Consider the following 22,659-nt stretch of genomic DNA (forward strand, 5'->3'; position numbering starts at 1 on the left):
GAAGAGAAGGGAGGGACTGGGGAGAAAGTAGGAAAGAGAATGGTGGTGGATAGAGGGAGAGGGAGTTAGAGGGAGGGGTAACTAGACAGAGAGAGTGAGATGAAAGGGTCTTATCGGGCAGCCAAGCTGAGAAGCTGCCAAATGATCAGAAAACCAAAGTTTCTATTTTTGGTGAAAAGTCACAAGAGCTCAATTGCTCCTCTTTGTTTTTGACAAATCCTCTTTTATTGAGCCGATCTTAAGGAGCCGGCTGCCAAAAAGTTTGCCCATTTTGTCTGCGCATTTTCTCTGATATCTTTTTCTCAGATGAGACATGAATAGATTTCACGCTTAACTGGCAGCACACTCAATTGACGAATGCGAGGTAGCACACAGAATCTTCAAACTGTGTATGCATCTGCGTGTGTACGCGTGCACGTGAGTCTTATCTATGGTTGGCTACACATAAAAAATGAACGAGTAAAAATGAAATATTCAGCCATTTTGGAAAAAATCACACATTTCCAAGCAATATGTCCATGTGAATTATGCAGCGGAGCAGCTGGTAAATGGTGTCTCTCTGTCTCCATGGATCTGACACTTTCTCACTCGGTGTTTCAGGGTCAACATAAGAATTTTATTTCAAGTGAAACGACCCTGTCTTATCAAGGATGATACATGATTTTGTGCACTCAGTATCGATTGTGTGGGCGTGTGTGGGGATTGTTGGATGTATAGTGAGTGTGTTTTCGTGCTTGGGTATGTGTGTGTACATGCACACATGTCTGAGTGTTAAGATTTCATTGCAGACACACTCTTTAGTGGGGTTGCCCCCCTGCAAGCTGATGAGTCAGTCAGACTGTATGTATGTGTATATGTAGATAGATAGATAGATAGATAGATAGATAATGTCAGTGGAAAAACATTAAGTTGGTTGTTAATACATGGTACGGAAATACAAAATAAACTCTGGAAGTTGTGAGTCAGAACAACCCTACTCCTTATAAATACTGATCTACACACCATTAAGTGAATGTTGATCAGATAAGAGATTAATCTCATAGATACTCGGTGTGAATTGTTAAAGTCCATTATTGCCCCCAAGAAGGGAAGCGAGCGGCACAATGGTAAGGTCTCCCAGTACATGGCTAGGTTAAAGCTGGGATAACTCTACTGCATGCAGCAAGTTAAACCTCAATTCCAGCCGCATGCAGAAAAATCTCATAAGCTACATTTCAATCTCTGCTTGCGGCAATTGTTTTTGCTCTCAGCTTGAGTGATATGACTCATTAGCTGGTAAACTATTTGAATTCAGGCTGTGGCACTTGGTGTAGAGGCAGCTCACTGGGAGAGTGGAGAGCTGCACAAAATATAAATAAGTTGTTCATACAGGTTGTTATTCAACAAGCATGAAACTGTGAGCACCGACAGCGCTCACTGCGCATGTGCCCTACTAAAGCTCCATGACTGAGTGAATGAGGGAGCGAGTGATCCCAATTTGCAACGAATAGCCCATGGTGGCAGTACTGCACAGGCTGTGGGAAAAAGAAACCAATAAACAAACAAATAAATATCTGAAGAGGCAAGAACTGTGACTCACTGTCAATTACTACAATAACAAGGCGGAAATCATTTGGGTGACACTAGAGAAACTACACTAGTGTGATGTGCGATGGACACAATTTACTGACACAACATAAACAGGATGATTTTTATATATATATATATATATATATATATGTCTCTCATATGGAAAACCCACATTATATCTGGGCACTGCAGCAAAATTCATTTTAACTGGTACAGTTTCATATTCAGAGAAAATTAATTGAAGATAGATAGACTTGTTCTATGAAAAACATGACTTTAGATGAATAATTACATCAAATAAGCTGTTAAGATGTATACCAGGCTACAATAATAGATACTTAAGATGTCTGAAGTCTCTGTGTACTGCATTCTCTGTGCATGGCTGACACCCGCTGGTCAACCAGTCATCAGTATTACACACACAAGGTCAAACACAGAGAGGGAGAGAGAGAGACAGAGAGAGAGACAGAGAGAGACAGAGAGAGAGAGTAGTCTGTGCGTGTGTGTGTGTGTGTGTGTGTGTGTGTGTGTATCTTTCTGTGTGTGGATGTGACCTAATTGCCAGAGAGAGAGAAATGTCTTTTTGCAGAGCATCATGGGATACAGTTCCAGTCGATTCGTTAACCAGCAGCTGCGTTCCACACAGCGCTCGCTAATGTGCTTTATTACCATTACTCAGCCACATCAAAAAGTTTAATCAAAATAAATAATATTTCTACCAGGGCACATTAAAGTAATGTCTCTATTGGACAGGCAATTTCAGTGTGTAGTTCTCTCTTGCGCCTGTGTGTGTGTGTGTGTGTGTGTATTTGTCTGCATGCTCGTATGCTTTAGATCAAGGGTTTATTTGATTGAAGGATGGATTTGTACTTTTTTTTTCTCCTTCGAAATGCTTTTTCTAAAAGTTGTGATTCTGCGTTTTCATCTTCTTTTCCAGAACACTGCTCTCCCCTCAGGTACAGAAAGTTGATTAAATTGAGAATGCTTTCCATTTTGCAGGAATCCAAGGAGGAGCGTCAAAAGATATTCTACAGTATCTACAGAATTAGATTTCTATTTTCAGGTGTATGGATCAACAAAAGCACATTCGCCAGCTGTTATCTCCTGCTAGGTGTTTCCAACTGCGGTGTGGCAAATGCGTTCGGCAGCATTTCCAGCATGTGTGAATACGGCTGGAAACAGTAACACAATTTGGCTGCAGATGGGACACTAACATTCATAAAAATAGATCAGTGTGTACGTGTTTGCATGTGTGGCCTGTGTTCCTGTGCTATACATACTTTCCGGCTGCCATCGGCGGACTTGTAAGTGAGCATGTAGTTGTCAATGTCTGCGATTGGCGGCTGCCAGGAGATGAGCGCGCTGCGGTGGTTCACCTCGCTGGCTGTCAGGTTCAGGGGAGCGTCCATAGCTGCCGGACAGAGAGAAGAAGATTCACTCATATTAATATACAGTAAGTCAGTGATGTACAGACTGGTTTGTGTGCACAGGAGAGGTGTAATTATTCATTTATTGCATCAATTATAAATTTTGACGAATCAGCTGTATTGATCTGCTAAAAGAAACACAAAGATTTGCTTCACTATAAAAAAATCTTTATGAAATGCTTTGTACTGAAACAAAACAAAACAAAACATAAAAAAAACTGAAGATACAGTGATCTAACAAAATGATGCACATAATAATACTTTTTCAAAATTTTTAATTAATCCTCTTGTCTGCCATTTCCTTAATTTCAGAGGGAAAAAGGCCATCTTATGTTATTGCACACGTTTATTTGATAGATTTGAGTTTTTGACTAAAAGCACTGGATTGATTTGTTGACTTGAGTCATGCTTTACAAACAGAATTAAATTGTTCCAAAAAGGGAAAACAATTACCCTAACCCTAACCCCTAATCCTTAAATCGAATCGCCAACTAGGGAGCCCACTAGTGCAGTCCGCTAGTGCAGTCCGAGTCCCACAATGTTATAGGGCTGGTATAAATGCTGATAAAAATCATTAACGATATGGATATGATGAGCAAGCAGGTAGAGGCAAATAACATAACTAGAACAGTCTAATAAGTTCAGAACTTTAATCCTTGTAAACTTTAATTCCCCACAGCACCGCGCATTGACACTGCCTCCCCACACCGCGTGCATTCAAATTAATTTCAACCAGCTAATCATAATGCTCCAGCACTGAATAATCTTGTTTGGACAAAATGATAGATCAATCCCTCTTCAGCAAACCAAATTGCAAATTGTTGGGTTACGACTGTGGTAATTATGTCATGATTGTGCTGTTATTGTGTTTTGCAATTTTGCCACCAGGTCTCAAAATTACAGGTCCCCACAGTGAGACAGCTTTCTTAATTTGAGTTCAAAATTGATAAATATCAGGCTTTGCAGAGAGTGTGGGAGTGATGAGTCAGAATCAGTTTTTATTTTTATTTATTTATTTATTTTCACATTCCAAGCATTAATTCACATCAGTAATGATTTCTGAACCCATCTTATATCCCCCTTATGAATCTCCCTTCTCTCCATATTAATGACACAGCTACACCACTGGTTTTGGTTAAGATCAGGCACCCCAAAACAACTTTGGTTAAGGTTAAGCAGCTAGAATAATTTGGTAACATTACAGGTTTTGATGGTGACATTTGCATGAGCTGGGAACTGAACCAAGGTCACCACAGTTAAAAAAAAAAAAAAAAAAACTGTGAGAGAAAGGAAGAGCATCACACCACACCACTAACTGCTGAGCTGTTTCAGTGTCAAACTGCCACCTGTTTTGATCATGAGGACTACTTCCTGTTCCTCTTGACTCAAAGAATATCATGTGTCTAAAAAAATAATGTTGAAAAGACAAAAGTGAAGGCTAAACATTAGGGGTGTAACGATACATGTATTTGTATTGAAAATTTTCGATACAGGGCATTCGGTTCGGTACAGGATGTTGGGTTCGGTACAGAGGTGTGCAGCACAGGTGAGTTACCACACGACTATAATTGGTGGCGGAACATAAGTTTCGTTTTCATTTATCCATATCCACCTGCAGCTACACGTGCGAAACAGTAGAGGGCAGCAGTACGCCGGGGAAGCAAGCACTCCAAGTCAATTTTGCTTGGGGCCCCCAAATTCCTTGAGACGGCCCTGACGACAAACATGCTATTTCATTTGAAATGGCGTCATCCGAGTGTGAATATCTCTAATACAAGAAAAAAAAAAAAAACGCTGACTACGGCATTCAACCAGCCTCTCCCTAGCAATTCAGATCAGGCTAAAGATATAACAACAGCCATCGGAGTTTTTATAAATATATATTTCATATATATATATTTTTGTTTATTTGAAAAATTTTACCTATTGGAAAACTTATTACCAGCACGTGGAAGCAGTATTCTATTTTTTTATTTTTTTTTTTACATTTTGTATAATGTTACAATAAAGTTCTTAACAACATAAAATTGTTTGTTTAAAGCAATTTTATGTTTTGTATTTTGTTCCCTTACTGTATTGAAAATGTACCAAATCGAGACCTCAAAACCGAGGTACGTACCGAATCGTGATTTTTGTGTATCATTACACCCCTACTAAACATACACAGATGGTCTGTATGTATGCAACCCCATGCATGTTTAGTTTTGATTTTTGTGTTGACCAGCTCAAAAATGTGGTAAAAGGTGTGTTTGACAGCTGTAATGAATACTTGTCTTTTTTTGCATAATACAGTCTTTGGCTTTCCTTCTCTTTCTTTCTCGCAAATCTTTTTACACTGATTTTTTTGGGAATCCTATTTGCAACCTTTTTGTTGCTGCTCTCATGGGATATCATACATAATTACAATGTATTACTTTTAACTTTCAGCAAAATTTCATGAAAGCACCCTGATGAATATTGCAATGGAAAATGAGCTTACTATCTCAGCTAATATTTGTATATTTTAGCCCCTCTGTTAACAGCAGATTAAGAAAAAAAGAGAGAAAACTTAAATCTGACATTCAATAAGGAACCATCAACCTGCACTTGAAATGCACTCCATGAGATGGTCTGTGATCTCTGCTCAGCGAGAATAGCAAAGAGCAATGACTTCCATGTTTAGTCACCATGTATCACAACCTCATAAGTGTTTGAGCCCCGGATCAGAAAGGCCACCCGTGTTTTACCACACATTACATCACACCACCCATGCACATCCAGTCCCTGAATAGCTTTTAAGCAAGCCGCGTCTTGATTTGCCTTCTTCCTTGATGCTTAAGCGCATCACAAAGAGAATCAATGCAATTTCCACATCTTACATCAGCCCTTTTGGGTCAATATCTGATCCCACGATGAGCCGGAGAAGCATTTGACACACTGTAACCTTAACGTGTGATACAAAATAGATGATTTTCTATTTGGGTGGGGGTGGGGGCTGGGGGGTGGTGGGGCACTGGTTTCCTCGAGTTACATCATTACTCCGGGGCACCTCGTCAGCCAGTCACCAAACAACACTCAGTGGCAGCGTGGCAAGAGGGATTGATCAAACTAAAGCACTGCGCTGGTGTGCTGTGCAATCCAACGTCACCGCTGTGAATATGAGATAAAGATGTCTCCTACACGCTTGTCTGTTTCTCTGATTCTCCCTCTCTCTGACTCGCCGCCTTTTGATTCGCACTCTCTTTCTCTCCCCTATTCTTCCCTCCATAGTGGAAATAGCATGGGCTTTTCGAAAACGGCTTGACAAGAATATTTTGCCTGAAGACTTGAAGGACTTTCTATCTTACACATTTAGCTCAACAGCCGACCCGAACTTGAACCCGGACCTCACACACTTGCCCACACACACACATACAAGGAAACTCTACAACACCCACTCAGCACCACACTCCCCTCTCATTTCCATATCAATCCGCTCTGTGTGTGTGCGTGTGTGTGTGTGTGTGTGTGTGTGTTCGTGCTGAAGGATCAATGACAGCTCAGTAATTAACAGCATGTGCCTGCCTTGATAACCTCCGAGAGGATGCATGGTGCCTTCTCTCGGAGACAGTGATAGACGGACCCTCGTGGAGAGACAGGGGGATTGAGAGAGAAGGACATGGAGAGAGAACGAGTGTTCGGGAAAAAAAAGAAAAGAGTGAGAGAGAGAGAGAGCATAGTTTGTGAAACAGAGGGGGAGGGAGGATGAGACAGCACCACAAGATAAAAGCAGCACACTGCGCATTATACTGAAGCCCCACACTGACATGCCAATCTCCTCCTCTCCTTCTTCTTGTCCTCCCCCTTCTTAATTGACCTCCCCATCTACTTCTGTCCTCAGTCGCCTCCTCCTTTCCTTTTGTCTGCTTCCTCCCCCTCCAACAACAACCTGCTGTGGTCCCCTCCTCTTCGCCTTCACCCCCCCTTATCTTAGTCGTCGTCTCCGTTTCTTTCGCCCACTCCTCATGCCTCCTCCTCATCCTTTGTCCACCCCTCCACACACACACACACACACACACACACACTTTCTCCTTATCTGACAGGCTGCCAGTCTGAGCTCATTGTGTCAGAGACCGAATGGGGAGTTCATCTTTTGTTCTTGTCACCTCCTCATCACGACGGGCAGTGCTGCTGCATTTGTGTGCGTGGGGGATAGATGAGACAGGTAGACAGGGAGAGGGAGAGAGAGAGAGAGAGAGAGAGAGAGAGAGACAGAGAGAGAGAGAGAAAGGGAGAGACGTGGGAGGGACTTTCTCAATTCACAGCAATAAACTTCCCACCACCGCTCTCACTTTCTATTTCTTTTCTTTGTCCCTCCAGTCTCCAATTACATCAATCCCACTGTCCGTTTTTTTTTTTTCTTCATTCTCTACCTCCAGTTAAAGCTGTTTGTGGTGTGTACACAAGCAGGTGAACAGGTGTTGTCTGGAGTTCCTGGAGACTCTGAAAGTTCTATCTTTAGATGCGTAGGACTGTGAAATGAGAATGAGATGATTGGCTTCAGCTCCATCTAATCTCTCATTAACACACTGTGCAAACAATGCTAGAGGAACAAACACACACAGGCCAGCAGATGGGAAGGGCAGCGGAGGTAATTTGAAGTAGGGAGGCGAGAAGGAGGAAGTACTTCTTTGGAGTGGATATCACATCTCTGCATGGATCTGCCATTGGGCGATCCCCTTCAGATGATGTGTAGCTAATGCTTTTGAATATGTTAACCCTGGTGGATTAAACCAAACACTGCCACAACGGGGCGGATGCCACAGACAGAGTTGTGATAGTTGAAAGCAAAGGTTACTAGCTTGTAATGCGATTTGGAGAGACATAACACCGGGAGTCAGGATCAGCATCACGGAGGGAGGTATACCAACACTAAGGCCACTTTCACATCTGCACAATCAGGACGCAAAGGGCAGTGAGCCATGACTCGTCACCATGGCAACCAGTACATTTTCTACTGACCGGGGGCCTCATATGTAAAATTGTGTATGGATTCCACACTAAACGTTTAAGTATCTACCAAATGTGAATTTTAATTTTAATTGCACAAAACAGAAAAAAGTATGTATGACAAAAAAAAAAAAAAAAAAAAAAAAAGATGATGCAAGTTTATTGATTGGGATAAACCCCTTGAGATAAACCATCTCGTTTTCAAGGGGGTCCCAACATGCAATACAAGCCAAACTCAAAGACAAAAACACAAAACAAAGACTTGAAAGTAACAGAAAAGACAAAAACAAAACAACAATTCAAGAGACACAATCCAACACAAGACGCACAGCCAGTGGGGGGCCACTGAGATGCCATGAACAAATATTAGCCCAGCAAAAATATAACAAATAATATAGAATATGCACTGAATTTTATATTGTGTGTAGGTATAGCATCATCTAAAACATGCACAATTCATCACATAATAAGAAGACAAACTATTTTTAAACATGTGAAATGATGTCAAAGATTTTATGTTTGATGAAGAAAGTGAGGATAGTTAAAATGTGCACATTTTAAAAAATGAACTGAAGCCAATGAATGTGTCTTTTTATGCTGAGTTTAGGTCAAAATATTCATATTTATAAAACCAAGCGTACCCACACCTGCACATAAATCACAAATCTACCTGAAATGTTAGTGTGAACGTGCACGAATCTCAACTTCAACCCTGTGAACGCCTACAAGTAGCTGTATTTGGTCAAGAAATGGCCTTCATGAATGCCGATATGCATACTGAAGAGTTTATTCATTCATCTTTTTATTTTAGGGAGAAAACTGCACAAAGGACAAAGTGAGAGTTGAGAATGTGAAGTTCGTCGGAGAGGTGGAAACAAGAAAGGAGATGTTGTTTGGGTGCCTCAGCGGAGGTTTAAAAACTGTTTACTGAGCGGCGGCACGTCACAGCAGGAGGGATGGAAGATTACTCCACTGGTTGTAATGGAGAAGCTTTTTTTGTGCAATTCTTGTTTTTATTTCTTTTTGTGTTTACGTTTAGCTTTATTATGTGTTTTATTTAAATCCTATTGCAGCCCACTCAGCTACATTTTAAATCATACTGCTTAATACAGATTTGCATCAGAAACTGCACTGACACAAACTGACACATTCTTTCTGGAGCCATCCACTATGGACAGTTAGCAAAGAACAGCAATCAGGCAGTGCTGTGCATTATATTTTGCACTTTCTAAAATATACTAAAAATTGTCTTCTTTTTTTGTTTGTTTCACCTGTACCTGTATTTCTATTTCAACTTCTTATACTAATACTACTACTAATTCTAAAATGATTTCAAACTTATTTGTTAAAAAAGTCATGGATTGGTCGATTTTCATCAGCTATAAATACAAATTTAAATTAAATCCAGCTGAAACCTATTTCCATTTTCCAAGTGAAATTCATTACTTGCTTCAAAAGTTATAGCCCTACCCTAATTTTCATTCTCCAAGTCGTATTCATTATTTGATCTAAATGATGTCGCTTGAGCCTTATTTCCATCTTCCTCCGAAAATCCATTTCTCTTACAAAAGTTACAGCCAAAGCCCAATTTCCATCCTTCACGTTTAATTCATTATTTGTTGCAAAAGGCTAATGATCACAATCGGATCTGAAAGGAGTGAGACAGGCTCATAGCAATACATTATTTCACCCAACATCTAATTTAGTATGACAATAGGGAGACACTTTCAATTTCAAAACGTTGACTGTCACAGCTGAGTTAATTATTGGGCTGAACAAATTAATCTTTAAAAAAAAGTGTTAGACATACATGACAAATGCCTGGAATGCATTTTAATATTATTTTTTTCTATTTTATTCTCCTACCCATGTTGTTTGTGAGCAGGTCCTACTGACAAATTGTTTCTTGAAGGTCAAACACCACGCACTGTCAGATGCAAAATCACAGTGAGAATATTATTCAAAGGCAATAAGGTTTTTGGCATTAATTCTCTAAACCCTGCGCCATGTCAAAGCCCTGTACAGTATTTTCTAGTATTTTCCAACAAAACTTCTGAGGCCAATTATAAATTTCAGGAGACATGTGGAGCAAAGTCTGATTGACAAGGTATTATAATTTCTCCCTTAAATGAATAAAACTACAACTTCAGATTTGAACTCACTAAGGCTATTGTACCACAAGTGTATTACCATGATATTATTCAAATGGCAACCATGCTTTTTGCACTTTGTCTGCCTGTTTAATCCAAAATTTTACACTATTTACACTATTTTACTGATTTAACTGCAGCACCTACTATTTTCAATCCCACACATTCCAATAAAAACAGACGTGAAAGCATGAAATACACAACAATGAGACTTGACTCACTGTGACTTGCCCTTCTGACTGAGACAAATGTGGGCTCATTATTGATGAAGCCATCCAGATTCATTCACACATCCCGGCACTAATGCCACTGACACTAATGGCGGTTAAATGTTGGGTTAAAGAACAAATATTGAGAAGCAGTGGGGGCTATTCTGGACTTGATTAGAGGATGGGTGTCAGTGTTGTGGATCATTATAAGCTGTTAGTTACAAGAACATGTCCTGAATCACAAGCGCACTCACCTGCACTCAAACACTGAAATTATAGCAACAATCACTTGACAAATGTGAGATGCGCGATAGAAAACTACCTTTGGGACTTGTGCAGGGACACATGGAGCATCACGTCAAAAACAGAAACAGAGTGAGCTGCAATGCAGTCAGTAGCTCTCACAACTAATTACAATAGATGCAGTCATTTTCTCAAAGTGACACAGACAAAATGCAGACACTCAATCACAGCCAGACTGTAGTGTAGTAAGAATTGGAGCACCATGACTCATTGCTCTTGCCAAGAGAATTTATTTTTAATCCACACATTGGGTGGTTTTGGTGTGGTAAATTAATAAAATAAATGAATTCAGTAAAGATAGTCCGCAGCCCTTCTGCTATTTTTGCTATGGTTAAAAAAAGATTTGTAAACATTTCTACAAGGGTTGTATTCTATTAACCAGCCCAGTTTTGGAGCTGTTTCTGTTAATCCTTAAGTTGAACAAATCCTCTTACTGAATCACCTATTCCTACAAATGGTATGTTTGCATCCCCACTCCTTGCTTCCAAGTGTATTAGTCAACATGGTGAATCAAGACACACATTCAACATTGTGGGCACACTTACCAAAATTAAATGAGAAAATAGCAAAATGCAACATTTGTCTACTAAGAGTGAAGCGTACTGCAACAAGTACAATGAATAAGCACTTGCATCAGCACAGCATCATGCAAAACATGACATATGCTGTGTTTTTTAACATTTGTGTCATTTTCCCTCAACAAATTATGTAAAATGATTGAATAAGAGATTTATAAGGATTTAGATTCAGCAAGCAGATTGGAAATTGGATTCAGATTACATCAAATGCTTTCAACCCCACCCCTAATTTGAATACAAAACAATTAATAGTACATAGGAACATTTTTATGGTCTTTGTAAATACTTTAAAACTATAAATAAAATCCCTGGGGCATTAAAGAGTTGATTTTGTTTCTGTAATTGTGGCACTCCCTGCACTTGGTCAAAACAACTGTCTGCCAGACCCCAGCTCTGCTGAAGCTGGCCCACAGTGCGGTTTTCTGCTGCTTTGAAATCTTGCCAAGCATTTTCCAGCAAGGTGGGGTGGATGAGTTTGAGGGAAAATAGTCCAGGTGCTACAGCCGATAGGCTTACAGACACATCTGTAGCAAAATCCCTAATTTTCACTGCTGTAGCTTAAATATCAGCCTTCAGGGAATCAGGCTCTCTTACGCTGTGTTGAACTCGGATGTATGGAGGCCAGACAACAACAACCACTCTCTGCCATGGTTAAGAGGTTCAAGAAGCAACAAAGCACCAGCTCGACACTGAATGGCTGAGGGAGACTCAGCCACATTATGGCATGATCCAGGCTCATCTCTCTCCCTCTCTGAAGTGGGCATGAAGAAACTATTGCTCCCTAAAAGAAGTTCAGACAACCAAAACCTGACCAGAGAGTGTTAACTGTCCCCAGCTCTTCTTCCCTTCAGCCTTATCAAGTTACTGTAAAGCTTGAGAAGCATGTCCTTAGGCGTTATTTTTTGGGTGCTTTGGCCGTTAACACAGCATGCAATTAGTGGATGTTGATGTCACTGTGTTATCAAGTGGGCATCTCCTACCACAGAAAGTTAGCTCATTTAAGGCCAAACCACAACAGAAAGCGCAATATTATGTCTCAGTGTTTCACCCAATTATTTCCAACCTCACCATCAATCTGGACAACAACAGGCTAATGAGACAGCTGACCCTGGTGACTTGTAAGAGCCCACTGAGCAGTTCAGAATCTGCAATGTACCAACAATTACAGGCTAAAGTTAACGATTACGGTTTGAAATGCCCCCTAAATTCAAAACCGCATTATATCTGCAAACAACAGACTTAAAGCAACAGTAAGCCAAGTTAAAATAGTGAACTTTTTTATTTATTTAACTAGAATACTACTGAATTTTCATCATCCACCATAGTTTGTGATTCCTAAAAGTCTAATAACGATAATAAACTGGAGTTTTAGGGGCTGCATTTTCTACAGTAATACATTCTAGCAGGGCTGGGTGTGCTTTAGTTCCCCTTGTAAGGTAACAATACTGTCCTGACCCTGGCTGGCTGGCTGCAACAATATGTTGTAAATGCTTTCATAGTTAACATTGCCAGAGAGCTCACTTGCTAAAAACACAAACTTTGAAGGATTGTGGTTGTAGAGTTGATAAGAGAAAGTCTACGATGGATGCCGCTGCTGAGAAAGAGGATCCAGCTCCATCAGTCTATCTTCTGATGGAGATTTTTAAAGTAATGTTTGGGTAAAATGGTTAGTGCCTTGTTAGTTAGTTAATGTTACTCCCTACTGTCTGATGAGCCTAACAGGTGCAGCTGAAGGCTCAAATGGAGGTATACAAGGCACTAAGAATAAAGAATGAGGTTGAGTTCTGGCTGCCACTACACTTACATGTGAAAGTCGGAAAACCATTTGCTTGACTCAGGAGAAATCAACTGTCTGCAAAGAGAGCATCTCAGATTCTTGCAGTTTTGTGACGGTTTTTACACCCAGTGAATCACTTTAATGAGAAAGTACATATTTTAATTCCCTAGTTCTTTAAGTATGTAGAGGAAATTATGACTGCCCTCTTATGCTACCTTGTCTATTTCACCACATGGTAAATCACGTATGTATTTCCATACTTTAAGCTCCAATTGGTGCATCTTCTTTTCAGCCACAGCCATAGGCTTTTTTTTTTTTTTGGAGGATACTTTAATAGCCCCATGTAAATCCCAGCCACAAATCCCTAACTCCATGGGTAAGTACACAGTGAGACGAGCAGACTGAGCCACAAAAAGAGAGAGGTGGATGGAAAGGGACAGGAACAGAGCAGCAGACATGGGGTGACAGTGACAGAGCTAAAGCCAGAGTAGTCAACCAATTCAATCAATGCTCTCATCCCCTCTCACAGGCCATTCACAATGTGACATTTTCTATCAGAGCACAACAGTCTGAGAAAACAAGCTGTGTGAGCAGAGCATAACAAGGCCTCTGGAATTCAATTAGGGACTATAATTAACAACCGGAGAAGGTCTCTGTGAAGTTGAGGGAACTCAGTCACCCCGTGGTGTGATTATATGTCAGCATCAGTCCAGAGAGGGGAGGGTGTGTGTGCCTGTGAGTTTGTGCACGTGTGCCAGCATGTGTGTGTTTGTGTATCTGCATTTGCACATGTTCATACATGTGTGCATGTGTATACACAATTGTGTATATGTTTGTGTGTTTGCGTGCACCCTAGGGAGCAGGCACTTGAGAAGCAGTGCCCAATGGCCTGAGACTTTTTGATACAAATTAAGTTAGTCACAAATTGTGTTTATAAATTAGTTTTTGCTAAAAGGATAGCGCTTGATTAAGCTCAGGGATTAGCCTTCATTGAATTTAAGTTCCCAAGTGAAATGAGGTAAAACTTAACTGGCAATATCACCAAATTTGTTTCTGACAATGTTATTGCAGTGTCCAAGGGAAACTTGGTCTGTTGTAGTAAACATTTATATCTGCTTACCATTATCAGAAATAACAGAGAGGCATTAGTCCTGCCCATAATTCTGTAATGAAGAGTGCAGCGCTTGCATCCTCACACAGTTCGAAAGAGACGGAAATAAGAAAAGATACAAATGCTCACTGTGATGGTATCCTAGATGATTTTCTGAGCATCAGCCAGTGTTTTCTTGTTCGACTTGATAATGGCTCCAAAGTTTGATTGACTTGCAGATTACAGGCCATGCAATGGCACATTTTTACCAGTACTTAATGGATACAAAGATCAATAATGAAAGAGTGATAACTGCACAGCAACTATTATCCAAGTCATTCCACAGATAGCTTTCAGCTGTCAGTGGAGCTTCAACATACTGAACACTGAGGTAGAGTTACAGATTTGACACTTGGCTTTCAGCTTTCTCTCAGCATTGCCAGGGAGAAGCTCGCTTTCACCAGCACTGATAAAATGGTCCAAAGCCATAAAAATCACAAGCGGAAATTTTGATGATGATGATCAAGAATTTATTCTGCCTTCAGGCACCAAATAAGTTGTGTTAAAGTTACATAATCCACAGATCAGGCTTCACCGATTAGACTCCAGTCCAGGTCTGGACCCAGTAATGGTTCTGCCTGGAAATTCTTTTAAAGTATTTGTTGCGGAAACTGTATCTCCGAGTCTTGTTCTATTCTATGTATTATTTAAATCACTCAACCATCGCAGCCAATCTTGATCAAAGCAATTGTACAGCAGGAAACCACTTGTATTCGGTGAGAGAGAGACAGAGAGAGAGAGAGAGAGAGAGACAGAGAGAGAGAGAGGCAAATGTAGGAGAAAAAAAAAGAAAAATGCCAAAAAACAATGACTTAGTTGTTTTTTTTTTTTGTTTTTTTTTTTTTAATCCACTTTGTGTGACTTTGTTTTTTTATGCCTACTGTTGCCTCAGTTTTGCAGCAGGCACTTTAAGTTACTGGTAGATTACTGATAAATGGTCAGGGTAAAGACTGGACTGAGCAGTATTATATTTTCATTTAAGGCAAACTCATGTTGATACTTTTATTTGTAAGTAGGCCATCTTATTTTTTTTTTCTTTCTTTCTTTTACAATGTGTCTAAAGTAAGAATGGCTGAGAAAGGTAATTATTTTAGAACCGCATTTTATTACATTTTATAATTATATACACACAGCTATATACATATGGACTATCAATACTACATACATATATGCCTGCTAAACCTAAGAAAAGTTAGATATGATTTTGGACCTTTACTGGGGAGGACCTCCTAAAACTTTAACTGAATATCCTTGCCACAGATTATTGCTAAAGATTGCATCAAACATCTATCAAATGTGCCGAAAACTCACCTAAAAACACAGCACGATATATAACAGAGGTACTGTGCGGTTCAAGATTTCATTAGTATCATTCTCGAAATACATCACTGGTTCAGACTAGGGCATTAACGTAAAAGTCGACCCATCGAAACGTCGACATCATTAACTAAGCCACCCGCCTCCCCAGACGCTCCACTGAAGCCCCACCCCCTCCCCTGGTCGGCGCTCCACTACTAAAGCCCGCCCCCCCCGCCGGCTGGCCCCCAAAGCTCCCGGTGTTGACGGGTCGGCAAGAAGACAGTGAGCTTGATGTTGTTGAAGAAATTCAATCTATTTTGATGTATTCCACCAAGTCAAATTCACTCCAGTATGGAGTGGCATGAATAACTGGTGTCTGTTCCACTTAGCAGAGGAAAGAGAGACAGACAAGAACGCCAGCAATTGCTTGACTCAATAAAAAGTGGTGTTCAAAACGGAACAAAAGTCTCCTCATTACTCACTTCAAGTTGGTGCCTGGTACCTCAAAGTAACCTCCCAGATTCTTTTATTTAAAACAGTCTGGCTGCAACCAGGGTAGAAATGCTTGGCTTTTTCTTTTGCTCTCATTGCAGCACGAGGCACTAGGCAGAGCATCTGTTTCCAAATTAGAATCACCTTAAACTGCCAAGAACATTTGTTTATTTATGAGGCATTACATGCACATATAGCATTGACATGGTTGGAGGTGCACCTAATTTTCTACAGACCCACTTATTTTTTGAAGTGAAGCTTCTGCAGCCCCGCTCTCTCATGCTGTCAGAGTTTGTTTCTGTTTTGAGCAGCTTCTCTCTACCGCAGTGCAGGACAGGTCGCCTAGTTCTCCTTCGGGGATATGAACGCCTCTGCTGACTGAAAAGTTTTTTTCTCTCAAGAACTGTGAACAACAAAGTTTTCGAGCTGCAACTCAGCTAAACTGGAACAATTCCTTTGCCCCTGTGTTTCCTCACAATGCAGCCAGGGAGAAGAAACGAAAATAACAATTAGCGCAGGAGGCAGTGAAACTGAAGGTTCACAGGTTCAGTCCCCGTGTCGATCCGTGTCTGTTCATGTCAAAGTCTCCGACCTCGACTAATCCAGGGGTGATACTCCTGACAGGTCGCTGATCTGACACATGGCATATTACATGTCTTTCACATGGAAGTCGGCTCAAAAATGGACAAGTGGATGTGTTTGTGTAACCAGCTGCGTTGTAATTTGTTTTTATGGGGGAATTTTGCTATATTATTTATTATCTTTTGTATTGTATTTTGTGTCTACCTGTCCACAGACTACAGACTGAAACCAGTTATTAGCCATATTTGGTTAATTCTATTAATAAATATTAATTAATTTTAATATTAAATTCAAACTGCTCCCTATATAGATTTTATATATAAATTACCCATAACTTACTGTGCTGTGTTTGATTGTCTACCCACTGGTTGTATCTTTTGGTTTGATTCTAGTCATCAGTGTTTTCCATGTCAAACTCTTGTGGTCTTCTTACCAAGACAGCTGTGTTGCGCGGTAAACAAATTAAATGAATGCATACGTGTCTGGAGGTTGGCAATGACGGTGCCACTAGTGAGGGGTCCTTTGGTGGCATAGAGGGCGACAGAGTAGGAGGTGCTCGGCTTCAGGTTGGACAACTGGTGCTCCTGCTTGCTGCCATCCACCAGGAAAGTGTCAGCTGTCACTGGAAAACAGAGGTTTTGGAGACACACAAGCTTTAGTGTTGACAACATTTATTTGTATTTTTTCCCCTCAATTTTGTGTAAATTGCTTGCAATATAAAATGTCTTTAAGGCTTTCTGAAGGCATCCCAGCCTGCCAAATTTGGCTTAAACTTCAAATTTGACCCCAAAGCTTGAATTGAACTGTTAGCCACCCTCAGGGTCGGCTTTCAACTCAGCAGATTCCTCACTAAGAATCAATTTTACAGAGGAAGTGTGCTTGTGGTGACTGGTCTGTGACATAGAGAAACAGTAAAATCTGAAACATGCCATACAACATTATGGTCTGCAATTTACATAAAATGCAAAACGGAGGGAAAAAAATGATCGCATCAGGCGGCACATTTCATGAATCAATTTACAGCAATTTCATGAATCCAGTATGTCTGCCTGGCCAATTTATTTAGTGCTAATGCAGATAAATTATCATGTGGTTACCAATATGTGTCTCCAATTATTACAAACTGCATCTGAATTGATTGTGAGAAATTACAGGCTAAGAAAATAACCGGTGTAGCACGAGAAGCAGGAGAGAACAGTTAATGAAGATACTGCAAAGTTAATAAATAGCTCACTGGCAGAAGCCACTGGGTTGGAGAGTTTTAATTTATGGGAAAACTGACAAGAGCTGCATGAACCTGCCATTGTTGCCTAAAGAGGCTGATTTCCAAATGCTGGCTGGGCACAAAAATGGATCCTGGATCTGTTGACTGAGTTGACCTATTTGTTGATCAGTAAGTATAAAAGTGTAAATTACACATCAACAAAGTGAAAGAAGTTATGTAAATAGTTCTGGTTATGGCTTGGTTAGTAGTGAGGACATGAACAAATCATGTTTTTACTTATGATGGTCAAAGAGACTGGTATGATGGCTGAGATTCTATGCAGATATGCACATGTTCAAAAATCTCTCTCTCTGTATTGACATCTGAGAGAATTTCTCCTCAGCTGACTTTTCAAGTCTCGAGTCTAGACGCTGGCTGGCTCTGGTTTCCAACTGTCTGTCCATGCAGCTACTTTGTATCTGAAGCAGCCTGGCTTCAATCCACTCAGTCAGGGTGTAAATTACACACCGACTCTGAGGGCTGAGTAATGCGGATTTCACTGGATAACTCCAGGCATGGCTTAGTCACTAGGGTCACGGGCAAATGAGAAATATGCTGCCCATAACATCCCCCACCCCCCAGCCAATTTATGAAAGTCAGCAAGATAGTGATAGCTGAGATCAAGTGTGGTTAAATATTAGACTGGCTGTGCAAGTTTACAAATTATTTTTGCAATGGGTAATGACAGCCGATGACTGGCAACGCTTATTTGAAATATTAAGTTCCTTTGAAAGCTTTGGGAGTTGCTATACATTCATATTTTAGCTCTCTCACTAATGGCTGAGTCTGGTTTTTAAGTGCCTGTCAAGTGTAAGCAGTGTATGCAGCTGGCTTACCTGACTTGGCAGCCGTCCACTGGGCTCAGTGAACAAATTACAAACTGACTCTGAGGGGCCGAACAAAATAGGACCATCTTTTACCTTTCTGGATACGGCTGTCACACTGTGACGACATGGGCTGCATGAAACACGTCTGCAGTCATCTAACGGCAATGTATGTGCCAAGGTTTTAGCAGTACAACCATTCATAATGAACTACTATGAGGCAGTGAGACAGATGTTTTCAGCAGTAAGACAGATGGATGTTATCACTGATATCTTAATGGGCATACCTTCATAGATTCTGTCAAAACTTCATATGCTGTGTTTGCATCTAAAGGACCTGGTACAAATCAGCTCATTATGCTTTGACCCACAGGTTCAAGCAGTCTAGACGGTTTTACCTATTTTCTATGGACACCACTTAATGTTTGAAAAAATGTGTAAGCTGTAAAATGTAAAAATATTTATTTATATGGTGCTTTTCAAAACCAAGGTTACGAAGTGCTTCATAACATAAAACATATAGACACTAGCACAAATGAAAAACCCAAGATGTAAAAGGGTGTTTTAAGGTGCCATTTAAAACATTCTCTATAGCAGTGAGAGGAAAAGAAATGCCATGGAGGCCAGCTAACGGCCTGCAGGATTTTATTCCAATATGGGGCAGCTATGAGACCGATGAGGGTTTGATGTCAGCTGCTGACAGAACTATTACAACGGTGCAGTAGTTCCTTGACAGAGGCAGGTGTACCAGGCGTCAAAGTGAATGACACGATGCAATGGATGACACGGCTGGTAGTGATGCATTTGGGAGCTGAAACCTGGACACTCAGTTATTATGCAGGAGATTTTAATACTTCAGTGACTCAGATTGGTGCTAGTAATTGTACCGCGTTTGGTTGTGACCCAAAATGAACATCATGAAAGGTAGAATGAGGAGGATTTTACTTTAAAAAAAAACAAAAAAAAAAAAAAAACAATGTATAGATTAATAAAACAAACAAACAAACAAAAAAAAAACCACTAGAAGTGTGTGACAGTGTGGGTGTATCTGCAGAGACCCTGCCCTCTGCCTGGATTTTCTTGTTTTGCTGAGCTTGGGACTCTTCTGGACGTTGGCCTTTGGGCAGTGCGCGTGTTGCTCCCGGCCAATAACAGAGCACAATGTCAGATCGACAGCACAACATCCAATAGGAAGTTACAAAGACAGACAATGTACGACCACAGACAAAAGGAAATATGGCGACAAGCAGACAAAGATCAGGCTTTTACCCGTTGGTGAGAACTGAAGGAGAGGATGAGAATGAAGAGTGATGTGAAGATGGCCCACTGGACAGGTCAAGTGCCGGTGAGCCAAAGTTTTCCTAGGATGGCGATGGAATGTTTTACGTTTCATTCTGTCGCAATCCTAGAAAACGAAACCTCACTGCCAGCAGGTAGCTTAAGCCAACTTTGAATGTTGTGTTTACAAACTGCAAGCAACAAAGCCTGCTCATTCTGCCTGCAACGACACATCCATCCATCCATCTGTCTGTCATCTAGCAAAGTGCAAAAGCATTTAAACATTTAGGCACCAGTCATGGAGACTTACCCTGGTTGTGTGTGAGGGTGAGCACATAGTTGTCGACACTGGAAAGAGGAGGATTCCACCGCAGCAGAGCTCCTTGTGGGGTGATGTTGAGAGCTGTCAACTCTGATGGCATGTCCATTGCTGGGATCACAATAAAACAGGTAAGATTATAAGGTCATAATAAAAATATAGTAACAGTAACAACAAGATATCAAGTGATGTTGCGGGTCATCCACTCTAGGAAACAGGCAAAAAAGAATACAAGCTTTCCAAGAGAGCCTTGACAGAAATGTTTACCCAGAGCGTACTTTTTTCTGCCTCCTGTCAAATCATTACGAAATGTTTGCGGCAATAATTGTGGCCTGTTATGTTTGAGTTGAGACTGCTTGTCTTTTTTACCAGGCACGATGGCAGATGCCCCAAAAGTGTTTAAAAGCTGGTACAACAACACAAACAGTTGCACAGCTTATAGCAGAGGGAAAAAAAAGAACAACTCCCCAGCATGGTTGATTTGATGATGCTGTCAGATGATGCTATTATTTATTACAGAACATCATCCTCAAAAAGATCACAGAGTTCACATGATGAAAGGAAATGACAGCACTGATGCAAAATGTGGCTCGTTTTTTTTTTCTTTTCTTTTTTTCATGTCCTTTTCTCTCCAGTGCATCTGTGTTTTTCAGCTGTGTTTGTGTGTGCCTCTAAGTTCTGCATGCTTTTTTACAATAGTACATGTTTGCACTGAGGGGTTGTGTTTTATTTATCTAAATATGCAAAGAGGACAGCACATTGGGGACAACAATCATGTGGTTTGCTTGCATCAGACTTGAAATATCAAGCACACCTAAAGCCTTCTGAATGAGGAAAAAAACTTATTTCAACTCAGATCTGAGTTATAATTATAGAATTCCAGATACGGCGGAGCATTGCATTCACACTGATTGATATTGCCTTCCGTTACCATTTTGATGACTGCTTCTTCAATTCCAGCAGATATCAAAGAGAAATTATGCAGTCAAATACGAGGCAGAAAGACTCTGTTAGTCTCCAGAGCTCATTGTTTCCCCACCCACTTCTTAATTTCATTCGCAGGCTGCTGGACATGCCAAAATTGAGTTTGAATTTAATTATACCTTTAACCTCAGTGTTTCAACCCCAATTTCTCCTTAGGCGTGTTATTTTAGCATGGCAGAGACTGTGGCAGGAGAATACAGAATACAGCATGTGTTCGAAAGGTCTGCCTAGATTAGGTAATTAATATTGCCGTGCCCTCATCAGTTAAAAAAAAAAAAAAAAGAATTTTGCTCATTAGTACACCATAGTCAGATTGAGTCAATCTTATCACTGTGGTAGATGAACAAACTTGATTAAAATCATTACTTTAATTGCAAAAGGGTTTAATTGAATTTAGTGGAGGCTCGCCAACTCAATTAGATTAGGTGGCAAGATGGAGTAGAGCTTGTAAAAAAAAAAAATAAATAAATAAATAAAAAAAAGGAAAAAAAAAAAAATAAACACACTCCTTTTTGTTCAAGGCCTCCGATAACCAAATCATCACTCTCCATCTCTTGATCGCACCATAGGTGAGTCATAACACTAATGTTTAAAATTAATTCCATGTGGAGGCAAGGTAGGCTGAGTAAATAGATAATATATTTCATATTTTAATGCAGCCATTTTTTTTTACACTCTTATATAAACTGTTTTACTAAAAACAGTCCATGAAGGAGACTTTTTGACTAGTTTTAAAGAGAAAATAAAATTAGAGAAAATGAAGAGTAACCAAAAAAAAAAAAAAAAAAGAACACTTTGAAAAGAAGTAAATGAGAAATAAATCCCCAGTGGCCAATATGTGTTCGGCTGCCTCAAGGATATCTGCATTGAATCTATGTTCACACAGCCATGTGCATAATAAGTGAAAACACCCAAACGCGATATACCACTTTAAACACTTTCATAAATGTTAAGCATCACTTGGTTAGCATCGTCAGCAAGGCTGGATAAAGAAAAGACTGGCACATAAAGACACATGAACATCATCAAAAACAAGGAAAGAGGCAGATTAACCCCAAGGACTCTGATTCTAACTTAAATTTATTCTTCAGTAGCTTCAAAGTTAGAAAACACATTTTTTTCCACAATGTACACAATGGGATAGATGCATAAAGTGATATACGAAAAAATATGAATACGCTGTAACACAAACTTATTATTTTTATATGATATTATATTTTATTATATTATTATAAAAGGTTGTTATATTTGAATGTAGGCACTTGAATGCCTCATTGAAGTTACAGCAGAAAGCCTGTAGACTATGGCAGGTATTTATAGTTAATTTTATTAAGCTGCTTTCTCCTCCTGCAGTTGTCACCATGGAGCACTTGGCTTGTTCTCCATTTAATACTCAACCATTTTCATTGTATTTCAGCAACTGTACGTCCATCTGCTGAGGCATTCATTTTTTTGTATTAATACCCTGAAAAATCACATTAGCTCT

General features: G+C 40.1%; 1 protein-coding gene across 3 annotated transcripts in view; it reads right to left on the reverse strand.

Moving 5' to 3' along the window:
* Positions 1–22,659, reverse strand: part of tnr (tenascin R (restrictin, janusin)) — a 205,598-nt gene that overhangs the window by 15,895 nt on the left and 167,044 nt on the right. For all 3 annotated transcript variants that reach the window (XM_030074578.1, XM_030074577.1, XM_030074579.1), the window contains 3 exons: positions 20,181–20,300; positions 16,983–17,126; positions 2,850–2,980 (listed from right to left, as the gene is read on the reverse strand). In XM_030074578.1, the coding sequence (XP_029930438.1) occupies positions 2,850–2,980; positions 16,983–17,126; positions 20,181–20,300 (395 nt within the window). The remainder of the gene's footprint in view (positions 1–2,849; positions 2,981–16,982; positions 17,127–20,180; positions 20,301–22,659) is intronic.

This window comes from Myripristis murdjan, chromosome 17 (assembly GCF_902150065.1).
Source record: "Myripristis murdjan chromosome 17, fMyrMur1.1, whole genome shotgun sequence".
Taxonomy (NCBI): Eukaryota; Metazoa; Chordata; class Actinopteri; order Holocentriformes; family Holocentridae; genus Myripristis; species Myripristis murdjan.